This window comes from Budorcas taxicolor, chromosome 10 (assembly GCF_023091745.1).
Source record: "Budorcas taxicolor isolate Tak-1 chromosome 10, Takin1.1, whole genome shotgun sequence".
NCBI lineage: Eukaryota > Metazoa > Chordata > Mammalia > Artiodactyla > Bovidae > Budorcas > Budorcas taxicolor.
The window spans coordinates 63,972,470-63,985,035 of record NC_068919.1 but is presented as its reverse complement, the minus strand read 5'-3'; the positions used below and the strand labels follow the sequence as shown (position 1 = coordinate 63,985,035).

At 36.3% G+C, this 12,566-nt stretch overlaps 1 protein-coding gene across 1 annotated transcript in view; it reads left to right on the top strand.

Annotated features, from left to right (window-relative positions):
• The window catches only part of DDHD1 (DDHD domain containing 1), a 68,784-nt gene that overhangs the window by 40,388 nt on the left and 15,830 nt on the right, over positions 1-12,566 (top strand). The window contains exons 9-10 of the mRNA XM_052647025.1: positions 9,017-9,279; positions 10,885-10,960. Of these exons, the coding sequence (XP_052502985.1) occupies positions 9,017-9,279; positions 10,885-10,960 (339 nt within the window). The remainder of the gene's footprint in view (positions 1-9,016; positions 9,280-10,884; positions 10,961-12,566) is intronic.

The window sequence follows — 12,566 nt, the reverse complement described above, 5'->3', positions numbered from 1 at the left end:
TCTCTTCCAACTACCATTCCCTTAGGATTTTTCTTTATTTCTCTTTCTATATCCCCCATTGCCATATGCCAGTATCGGGCAAGGTTTGCCTTGATCTATTTGAAAACAGTAAAAGCAGATACGGGCTTCTCAGGTGGTACAGTGATAAAGAATCCACCTGCCAATGCAAGATATTCAGGTTTGATCCCTGGATCAGGAAAATCCCCTGGAATAGGAAATGGCAACCAGTTCCAGTATTCTTGTCTGAAAAATTCCATGGTCAGAGGAGCCTGGCAGGCTACAGTCCATGGAATTGCAAAGAGTTGGACATTGCTGAGCGACTGAGCACACACACACACGAGAGCTGTAAGCAGAACTGCTCTTCTGGACTTTGTTGTTCAGTCACTCAGTCACGTCTGACTCTTTGCAACTTCACAGACTCCAACACTCCAGGCTTCTCTGTCCTTCACTGTCTCCCTGAGCTTGCTCAAACTCATGTCCTTTCAGTCGATGATGCCATCCAACCATCTCATCCTCTGGACTTAATTCTGATCAAAAAGGTAGGCCTAGTCAGTGAAGTAGAATTCTAATAATTTCCATGTTTATAGGCTCAAACTACCGCACAACTGCACTCATCTCACATACTAGTAAAGTAATGCTCAAAATTCTCCAAGCCAGGCTTTAGCAATACGTGAACCGTGAACTTCCAGATGTTCAAGCTGGTTTTAGAAAAGGCAGAGGAACCAGAGATCAAATTGCCAACATCTGCTGGATGATCGAAAAAGCAAGAGAGTTCCAGAAAAACATCTATTTCTGCTTTATTGACTATGCCAAAGCCTTTTACTGTGTGGATCACAATAAAGTGTGGAAAATTCCGAAAGAGATGGGAATATCAGACCATCTGACCTGCCTCTTGAGAAATCTGTATGCAGGTCAGGAAGCAACAGTTAGAACTGGACATGGAACAACAGACTGGTTCCAAATAGGAAAAGGAGTACGTCAAGGCTGTATATTGTCACCCTGCTTATTTAACTTACACGCAGAGTACATCATGAGAAATGCTGGGCTGGAAGAAGCACAAGCTGGAATCAAGATTGCCCGGGAGAAATATCAAAAACCTCAGATATGCAGATGACACCACCCTTATGGCAGAAAGTGAAGAGGAACTAAAAAGCCTCTTGATGAAAGTGAAAGAGGAGAGTGAAAAAGTTGGCTTAAAACTCAACATTCAGAAAACTAAGATCATGGCATCTGGTCCCATCACTTCATGGGAAATAGACGGGGAAACAGTAGAAACAGTGTCAGACTATTTTTTTGAGCTCCAAAATCAGTGCAGATGGTGACTGCAGCCATGAAATTAAAAGACGCTTACTCCTTGGAAGAAAAGTTAAGACCAATCTAGATAGCATGTTGAAAAGCAGAGACATTACTTTGCCAACAAAGGTCCATCTAGTCGAGGCTATGGTTTTTCCAGTGGTCATGTATGGATGTGAGAGTTGGACTGTGAAGAAAGCTGAGCGCCGAAGAATTCATGCTTTTGAACTGTGGTGTTGGAGAAGACTCTTGAGAGTCCCTTGGACTGCAAGGAGATCCAATCAGTCCATTCTGAAGGAGATCCCTGGGATTTCTTTGGAAGGAATGATGCTAAAGCTGAAACTCCAGTACTTTACTTTGGCCACCTCATGCGAAGAGTTGACTCATTGGAAAAGACTCTGATGCTGGGAGGGATTGGGGTCAGGAGGAGAAGGGGATGACAGAGGATGAGATAGCTGGATGACATCACTGACTCGATTGGACATGAGTCTGAGTGAACTCCGGGAGTTGATGATGGACAGGGAGGCCTGGAGTGTTGCGATTCATGGGGTTGCAAAGAGTCGGACGCGACTGAACTGACTGAGGCCTTTATAGTGTACAGTGGGTATTGAACTATAGTATTGCAAGTAAACCAATGAGGGAAGGAAAAGGGAAACAGAAGGGCTGAAAGCATATTACTTTACACATACACACATGCACACAGTTGGTAGTATCCCTAAGAAGGTATCCTGAGTCTTCAAGACTAACATATTCTGAGTCATGCCCTCCAAAAGTAGTATGTGCTTTTTTAAAAGTTGGCATTAATATCCAGAAAAACTAGAAAGGGAAAACTGTCACATTCAAACCTCTGGCCATTGGTGAATGATAACTGAGAAAGTGATCACTTTTTATTTTTCTCTTGTATCTTCAAATATATTCTCCTCAGAATGGAATTGAGTGAAACAGATATTTGGTAGAAGGGAACTGATGTAAGCTAATGTAAGTGAAATGGAAGGAGAACACCCAGGGCTTTAAATTAGTTGGTTTTTTGATCCAGTTGAATTTAATGGAAAAGCACTGAGAACTTGTGTCTGAGATTCATCAGCAATCTTCAGCAGTGTTTCCGAAACATATCTAGTTAGAACAGTCACTTCTGGTGCCTGTTAAAAATACCCCCATGGGGGGCATTGGAGTTAAGGATATTAATGTGAATCTATGACTTTGAAAAGAAGTGGGTGTATGTGGATGACATCTATATATTTAAGCATACATGTTTAAACATATATATATATGTTTATGCATATATTATGCATGTTATGCATATATATATGTGCATGTATTTCCTACCTCTGTCCACTGAAAAGACTAAGAAGCAGACACCCCAACTTAATGAACACACCTAGCACCCAAATCTTTGCCTAGTACTGTTACTCCCCACTAAGAAAAAGTAGAGTTTCTTGGGAAAATGGCTTCCAGGACTAGGGCAGGATAGGTTCAAGTCAAAGCTGGAGGAACTGGCTTTGACAGAAGGTGGAAAACTGCTCAAAAGAATGATGAGGCAAGATGCGTGGACACAGAATGACTTAAAGAAGCAGATCCCACTGACCAAATCTGGAAGAGTTTGAACACCAAAATAATTAAGTAAATATTATTACTTATTGTAGGCTTCCCAAGTGGTTCAGTGATAAAGAATCCACCCGCAATGCAGGTGACTTGGGTTCAGTCCCTGGATTGGGAAGATTCCCTGGAGAAGGAAATAGCAACCCCTCCAGTCTTCTTACCTGGAGAAACCCATGGACAGAGGAGCCTGGTGGGCTCTACAGTCCATGGGGTCACAAAGAGTCAGACACGACTTAGCAACTAAACAGCTATTACTTATTGTAAGGAATTGTTAGTATATTTTATAGAATTATAATAAGGTTAATGTACTTAAGAATTTTAAATCGTTGAAAAATTTGTGAGTCCTTATCTCGCTTATAAATAGATAAACAAATTGGGAAGAAGAGCGGTCTTTGCTTACAGTAGAATGCCCAGTGCTTACTAATAAGTGTGGAAGGAAAGCTGGAGTTGGAAAGGTCTCATTTTGCAGCCATCATGGTAGGATCAGGCAGGAGAGGACTGGGCAGGAGTCATCAGTGAATGCTAAAATGAGGGTAGTTGTTTGATGCAAAACAGAGTATTTGCATAGTCTTAAAGTGTATTCTCTCGACTGCTTTTAGTTTAAAAATAATGAAGGACTTCCCTGGCAGTTTTGTGGTTAAGACTCCATGTTTCCTCTATAAGGGACATGGATTTAATCCCTGGTTGGGGAACTTAAGATCTCACATGCTGCACAACCAAGGGAGAAAAAGATCTTTAAATAGCACTAACTAAATCACTCCCTGGGTTAAAATCTTGGTTGACTTTCATTAGAATAAAACCATAATTAAAGGAAAAAATGGAATGGCTTTTTAAAAAATAAAGCTATACAGTAGAAAAATCAAGCAACACCTTTATGGGTTGTTTCTAAGGGACGTCCAGAGGACACAGCATAATTTATATAGCATTCCAATTAGAAGGAAACATCAGATAAATGTAAAATGAGGAAGTTTTAATTTAAAAGTCGGAATTGAGACTGTATTATTTTAAAATGTTAATACGATAAGGAAAAGAATGGCTGTGGAAAATGTTTCAGATAGAGAAGATTAGAGAGACATGATAGTTAACTTCTCATACTAAACTATATACTGTACTGGATCAGAGGAAACGCTACAAAGGATATTATTAGATCAACTGACAAAATCTGAATGGGACTAGATTGATGAAATATATGAATGTGAATTATAAAGTTGATAATAGCAATGTGCTTATGGAAGTCTTAGGAAATATACACTGGAGTATTTAGGGGTAAAAGACCATGAAATACGTAACATGTCCTTGCTGCTGCTGCTAAGTCGCTTCAGTCGCGTCCGACTCTGTGTGACCCAATACATGGCAGCCCACCAGGCTCCCCTGTCCCTGGGATTCTCCAGGCAAGAACACTGGAATGGGTTGCCATTTCCTTCTCCAATAACATGTCCTTAATGGGTCACAAAAAAGTTCTGTGTGTGTTAATAGAAACAGAAGAAATGATAAGGCAGATAGAAAAATGTTCACACTAGGTGAATCTTTGATAAAGCCTGTGAAGGATCTTTGTACTTTTTTTATTTTGCAGCATTTTATAAATTTGAAATTACTCCCAAATGAAAAGTTATGAAAAAGGAACTAAAAAAATACTTTCGCTGGTTCCTTCTCTGGAGATCCTGACTCAGTGGGTCTGAGATAGAGCCTGGGAATTTGTGTTGTTGACAGTTCCGCAGGTGATACCATCAGAAGAGTTTGACAAACATTGCTTAAGTCATTGTGAAGAAAGAAAGAAAATAAAAAAGACTTAGTGAAAAGTGGGCAAAAATTGTTCTTATTCTTTAAAAAGGAAAGCTGATTCTGCAAATCAGAGTTCATTTAGCACAAGGTTGGTGTTAGGCAGAGCTTCCCTGATAGCTCAGCTGGTAAAGAATCCACCTGCAATGCAGGAGACCTGGGTTCAATCCCTGGTTTGGGAAGATCTCCTGGAGAAGGGAAAGGCTACCCACTCCAGCATTCTGGCCTGGAGAATTCCAGGAACTGTTTGGTCCATGGGGTCGCAAAGAGTCAGACACGACTGAGCAACTTTCACTCCTCGGTGTTAGGTAATATCTAGACTAAATTATTTTTCAGTAGTATATGTTTCCTAAGGGAAGTAATGACAAATAACAGCCAGCAGCGATTCTGTAGGATTAAGGCCTGTCTGGTGAATGAGCCTTGTTAGGTTTATTTGATAGGCATAAGAGCCTTTTTCCTCTTCCTCTCAGCCTTTGTAGTCAATAGATGCGGTTTTAAAATCTGCCACTTAACTAGCTTAAATAAAATTTCTCAATTTCTCAGCTTCCTTACTTAAAATGGACATAAACTACACAATTGATAAAGATTGTCATGGGGCTTCCCCCATGGCTCAGCAATAAATAATTCATCTGCAGTGCAGGAGAAATGGGTTAGATCCCTGGGTCAGGAAGATCCCCTAGAGGAGGGCATGACAACCCACTCCAGTATTCTTGCCTGGAGCATCCCATGGACAGGGGAGCCTGGTGGTCTACGGTCCATAGGGTCACAAAGAGTCAGACACAACTGAAGTGACTTAGTACACAAAGATTGTCATGAGGATCAAAGATATTATGATATAGTTTCCAGTACAATTCTTTGCGCTTAGATTTTCAAGTTGTAATTAAGTATATATCTGTCTTTATGTATTTCAAGGGCTACCATTTTAAAAAAGGAATAGATTTACTCTGTTAATCCTAGAAAGTAAAATAAGGATCTGTGAATTGAAAATACAGAAAGGAACATGTTTGATTATTCAGTGAAGAACTGTATAATAACTAAAGCTGCCTTAAAAATACAGAAGTGTTATAAGGAAAAAAATTGTAGATAATGTAAGCTGATAGATTTTAACTAAACTTACTGTGTAATCATTTCATAGTATATATCAAATCATTTACATTGTACACCTGAAACTCACAAAATGTATATCTCAATTATATCTTGATAAAACTGGGGGGAAAATTTTTCTTTTTTAGTAGAAGTGACTGGCTCTGGATAAAGGTACTCACTGAGGTGGATGCTGAGCTCTTTATCCCTTTACATGGGTGTTATTGAAGGGACTTTTATCTTCACAGGAGTTTGAATTAAGTCATCTCTGAGGCCGCTTTTCACTCAGATGTCTTCAGTGCTCATGGGAGGGCCCTAATTAGTGATTGTGCACTAAAAAGTTGTGCTTCGGGGAAAATTTTTATATACTGAACAGTACTTCTCAGGTCATACTTTCTAAGGAACAGTGTTTGGTTTTTTGTTTTTGTTTTTTAAAGGAACTAACTCCAGTCTATCAAGACATCATTCGAGAGCTTTTAGCTATATTCTTCAACCCTAAATAAAGTAACATGCAAACTCCAGAGAGAACTGTTAACTCTTTTGTGCAACAGAACTCTCTTTTCAACAGCTTTTTAAAAATGAAGCGCTAAAAAGAGAATTGTCATGGTCCTATCTTGCCATTGCTATTTGAAAATTGTTTAATAGATGATTATGACTAAAACTCTAAATTACTTTTTCTCATTAAAATTTCCTGAAGGAGGGAGAAGGACAAATGACTGTGTTCTACAGCCATATTTTAGGTGTTCAGAATCTCTCTTGAAACTGCTGGATTTTTTTCCTTTTTGGTTGACTTTCTTGATAAATTTTAATTTTTGAGCAATGGTTATGAAAATTAGAAACTGTTTTAAACTTTTGAAGAGCCATCTAATGCTTTCTCTGTGTGAGAGGTTAGCTAAATTGATTAGATAATATTGTAGAGTTAATAAAATTAAGATAATAGGGTATATCATTAATCTTGGTTCAGATATCCCAAATGAATATAGTTGGTCACAAAGGAATCCTAGCTGGAGAAATACAAATGAATCAGAAAGGAGAAGGGGAAAAACAAACCCTAATTAGAGTAGACTTTTTAGATATAACATCAAGGTGAATTTCTTCTTTTGCTGCTGAGTGGATGATTTATAAAGACCTTTAGAGGTAGTGCATGGCTGTTTTGCACTAAAAGTTGTCTTTCAAAATCGTAATATATTGACCACAAATGTTCCTATATGTGTAAGCTGCAGACAGAGATTTGAAGTTCTTCTATATCTAGACACATTCTAATAAGGAAACACAAAGATTATTTCTAGTCACATAGAAGATTATTAAAACAGATGAAAACATCAGCTCTTCAGAAACTATACATTCTCTGTTTCAGTCCGTGGTGAAATACTTTAGTGTTGAATAAGACTTTCTCTTTGTTGGATATTTAATTTTTATGATTGCTAGATTAAGGAAGTTATTGGTATAATGAGTGATACTTTAAATTTTTAAAATATGAAATAGCTTAATCACTGGTAGAGGAACTGGTAGATCTTTTCCATTTTTTACTATTTAATTTTAATGGGGGTGGTATTTTAAAAAAACAAAAAGATTGGGTTATCTTTTGCCAAAGTACCTAGGTATTTATCTTTTAGTGTTTCTAGACTTCATGGTAGGAGTTTTAAAATCAAGCCCTTCAAAAGTAAACACTATCAACAAATGTTGCTTTTAAAGAAATGTATTTTATTGGAAAATTAGCTTTTTCAATACCTCCCTTCATGTAGATTATAAATTAAGAAAACTCCAAAGTTTTAAGAGTTGGTTCATATTCTTATCAAAGCCAAGTCCAAAGCATTACATTATAGCTCCCTTTGAACAAAGCATGTACTTTCACATCATACTGCCTATTTTTCAAATTCTGTTGACTAGAATCACCTACAGCCCATGTCTTGGGATATTTTTATATGCATTTACCACTAATGTGTGGTCCCCAGAACTGCTGAATCTGAAACTCTAGGATGGAGCCTAGCAGTCTATTTAACAAGCCCTCCAGACCATGTACATGGTTTCAGTAGCTTTAACAAGGACCTCAGTATTGTACAGTAGAGGTCTGTGAGGTTAGCAACAAGAACATTGCACCTTCATTCATGTGACTGCCAACCCAGCCAAGCATGAATGCTCAAATAATTTCCAGTTTGATTCTGCTAAAGAATATTCAGTGAACCAAATGGAGGCAACTTGTCTCTTGAAACAAAATAACAATATATGGAAGTAATTAATAATTAATGTTTGTATGTCTGAATAACATCTGACTTATTAAAAAGAACTGAAATGAGAAATTGAGTATCAGGATGTTTATAACCAAATAGTAGTAAGCAGTGATAGGAAGAGGAGAGCACTACCTTAAAAATCAGGTCAGGGCCCTGTATGAATGAATTTGAGTAACAAAAGAACCTTGTTCTTCTCACTTCGTAGAATACTTCAGTAATATTTATTAAAGCTAAATTTTAAAGAAAGCAGTTTTATAAAGAAAAATGGCTAAGATACTTCCCACATTATTAACTTCTAAACCTTAAAAAATTCCTACTTTTTTAAAATAGAACTTTTTAAAAGTATTTTAAAATACTTTATATTACCAATATAATGGGAATTTTGGAATATCAAGTACATCAACATAACCATTTTCCTTAGTCATACAGCGACCTTTCATTACATTACTCTTATCTAAATGCAGAAAGTAATAATGTATATAATATGTTGCATATACAATATGTTAGTAACCCTGTTATCATAAACTCAGATATTCTTTTCCTAAACTTACTGCGGCTTAAAAAGTACAAGGTACAAGACTTTAGAATAGCATGTAAGTCCATTACAATGAAGAAAAGATATCCAGAGGCTTTTTGGAAATCTTACTAGAATCTGCATGGAACTTTTTTTTTTAATGCATGAAACTGTTGGCTTAAGTAGTGGGTTTAAGGACTGAAAGAATCTGTGTGGGTAACATCTGTCTTTGTTCTTTAGTGTTGCTATGGATTATAATATTATGTATATCTTTACATTGGGAAGATCCTCTGGAAAAGGGAAAGGCTACCCACTCCAGTATTCTGGCCTGGAGAATTCCATGACTGTATAGTCCATGGGATCACAAAGAGTCGGACGTGGTTCTGAAGCAGCTGAGTTAATTTTAATAACCTAGATATATTTGGCTAGTAATATATTTTTCTTCCTTAGCCTATTTGAGTTTAGAAACCTTTATAGAAGTGATTATTCTAATTTGATGTTTTCTTATTTCAAACAGCTAGTTAAAGGCCTTCAGCAAGAGCTCAATCGATTATATTCCCTTTTCTGTTCCCGGAATCCAAACTTTGAGGAAAAAGGGGGTAAAGTCTCAATAGTGTCACATTCCTTGGGATGTGTGATCACTTATGACATAATGACTGGCTGGAATCCAGTTCGACTCTATGAACAGTTGCTGCAGAAGGAAGAAGAGTTGCCTGATGAACGATGGATGAGCTACGAAGAACGCCATCTTCTTGATGAACTCTATATAACAAAACGACGGTAAAAAATATCTTAAAAAGAAATTAAACATGGAATCACTGGACTTCTTAGTAGAAAACTTCAGATTTTTCATAATAAAGAAAAAATACATTGTTTAGGGTACAGAATAGAATATTCAAAGATTATTGAATAATATGCCTAATCAAGCAAGAGACTGTTAATTTTGATACTAATTACACGTATTTTCCTACAGCATAAAATTACCCTCTTCCTCTTTTTGCTTCTTTTTTTCTTCACAGTTAATTAGAAATGAAATCTAAAACTTATTCCATGCTGAGTCACTGTGTAGAATCTGATGGGCCTCCACCTTTGTTAGTATTGTGAAAATAATTTTAAAGCCCTTTTTTCTTGGCAAATATATTTTAGACAGATTTTATAATTATTTAATCATTTACATCCTTTCTAATACTATCTTTTTTAGTTGGATGCATTATCTATTTTTTTTCTTCTGATACAACTGGTAGGTTAATTGAACAAAATATAAAACGTAAATCAGGTAGAAAGAAGAGTATAAAAATCATGCATAATCTCATGTGAGAACTGTTAATGTGTTAGAATATTTTCTTAAAAAAATAGTAAATATATATACTATTGTATCAGACGCACTCGAGATTATAAGTATCCATTAAGTTAATAAGCCCCTGATTCTCTTAATCCTAGAATATGCCTGATACTGTCTTTTAATTCTTTGCTACATTCCTACCTTCATCTCTAATTACATGCTCTTGTTCTCTTGATGATCATTCAGTTGACTCTAATAAAAGTCACTCATTTTGATAGCATTATATAAAACAGCCAATTTAGTTAACTTAAACTTTTACTCAGGAAGCACTGAATTTATTTTCGTCGTACAGAAATTGTCTAAGGATTTCATTAGAATTTTATTAACAAGTACCATAGGGAAAATACATAACTTTTATAATATCAAAATAGCTAATAGTTTTTAAAGAAAATGTCATGTTGCAAACTTTAGCACTGTATTTTTTGTTTGTTTTTTGTTTTTGTAATGCTATATTTTAGACAAATTCAAGTAAAATGTTTTTAAAAGGTTTAGAAAATGAACTGAACCTTCTTAAGTTTGTTCCATTGTTTATTAAATGTAAGTGCATACAGAACATTGCATTAGGAAAAAGTTGAAATAACCCATGTTCATCAACAGAGAAAGGCTAAACTGGGTTTATCTATACGCTGGGCAATTAAACAGTTGTTATAAAGACTGCAGATAGGTTAGGAGGCAATGAGGTGAAAAGATTGCTAAAATTCACTATTAACTGTAGAAAAAGGAAAGCCATAGAAAAGGGTGTGGTATGAACATTTGGTGTGGTTTTTTTAAAGTGTGCATATGCTTGTATGTGCCTCATATTTTACTAAAGATCCCCCCCAAAAAACATATTAACAGCATGTATTGGAAGAATAGGGTACTTTTACTAATTATTTCATAAACTTTTATAGACTTTCTGTACTACAGCAAGTTCATTTATTAAATGCTATCAAGGATTAATTTGAGGAATTGGATGATTTCTTTATGCTTAGTGAACTACTGAGCATCTAATACTTATGAAATTATGAATATGAATGTGTATGTAATCTCATACTCCTCCCTAGGCTGCGAGAAATTGAAGAACGGCTACATGGATTGAAAGCATCATCTATGACACAAACACCTGCCTTAAAATTTAAGGTAAGGAAAGACAGATCAGATTTTCATTGTTTATCTCAATTTTTTTTCAAGCATCATTTGAAGCATGACGTTAGGGATCAAATGAAATCCTAATTATTCTTTGAAGTGAGTCTTTTTTTGAACCCTTACAGTGTGTTGGACCCTGCTGGTTTTTAGATTCTACTAAGAAAAAAATGGACAAGACTCAAAATACATAACACGGCATTACTGGGGCTATTACACAGAATAATATATAGGCACAAGAAGGAGGTTTAATTTTGCCTATAAAGGTTTATAAATGAATGACATTTGTACTTAATCTCTGTAAACTGGATATTGCCAAGTAGAGGAAAGAAGAAATGCTCTGTTCTTAAAAGAAGCAGCATAAACAAAGTTGTGAAGGGATATAACCCAACATCCAAAAATAGAGACAGATCTGGGAAATATCTAGTATTTAAAATTAAATGTTTGTGACCAACTAGTTGTATATGGTAAGAAAAATAGCTGGAAGTATATCAGTGATGATTCCATGGATGGAAAGCTGGTGTGTCAGCTGAAGGGCGTGACCGAAGCACAAGATGTACATGTGATGCGGTTAGTTTGGAGCAAGGTGAGCAAACCAGTTCAGCTGGAATATACAAGATGTGGGGCATGGGGGCTGTGGGAAAGGAGGAAGAGAACTTAGATTTGATGGGAGAGTGGAAAGCTTTTCAGGGTTTTTGAGCATCAGAATAGATCTGTCTTAGCAGTGGTTTAAAGAATAAAAAGTAGCAGAGACATTGACATTGGCCTATTGGAAAGGACACAGCTTTATAGCTGAATAACAGCTTATTTGCACTGTTAAATGGAGCATGACAAAAGTCTCCTAATACTCATTTCCAGTTGAATATATGCACATGTCTAGTGTACTGTGTTATCTCTTCTTGATACCTGTTTCTTTTATCATAGGAACTTAACATATGTGTTACATGCTAGAGTGATGCAGACATACTTATTCAATCTATTTCTCTGACTTCTAAAGTTTTTTTTTTAACTTTTACAAGCTGTATAATAAAGTTATAAGATACATCAAAACCCGTAAAAGCATGGTCTTTGGAGTCACCCCCACCTGGAATTTGAATTCCATGTCTACCACCATTATTATATATAATCAGTGTTAAATATGTAGAATTGCTCTGATAGAACAAATAAACTCTTCTATTTCATGTCCTGGGTTTTGTTGACTATGATCCACTATGTATATTAGAATCTCAAAATTTAATTATCACCTTACTAGAATTTATGCCCTTGTCAACCACAAATTGGCACTTGCCATCTACCTCCGTAAGGATTAAATCGTGCTGCTGCAGCTGCTAACCTTCAGCAGTCCCCTGAAAGGAGTTCGGGGTGGAGAGTGGGGGGCAGTTCGGGGGTGGGGGGTTGGGAAGACTGGCAGGACAGGTCTTCAGATAGCTAGGTATTTTCCAGAGCCAATTTTATGAGCACAATTCTTGTATCTCCTCATGTCTTTAAAAACACTAAAATCATTCATAGTGATGACTGTTCCTCATGACTAGCAGAAACCTTCTGGAAAAATATATGCTTGATTACATGTATTCCTCCTTTACCAAAATCACACATATACTGA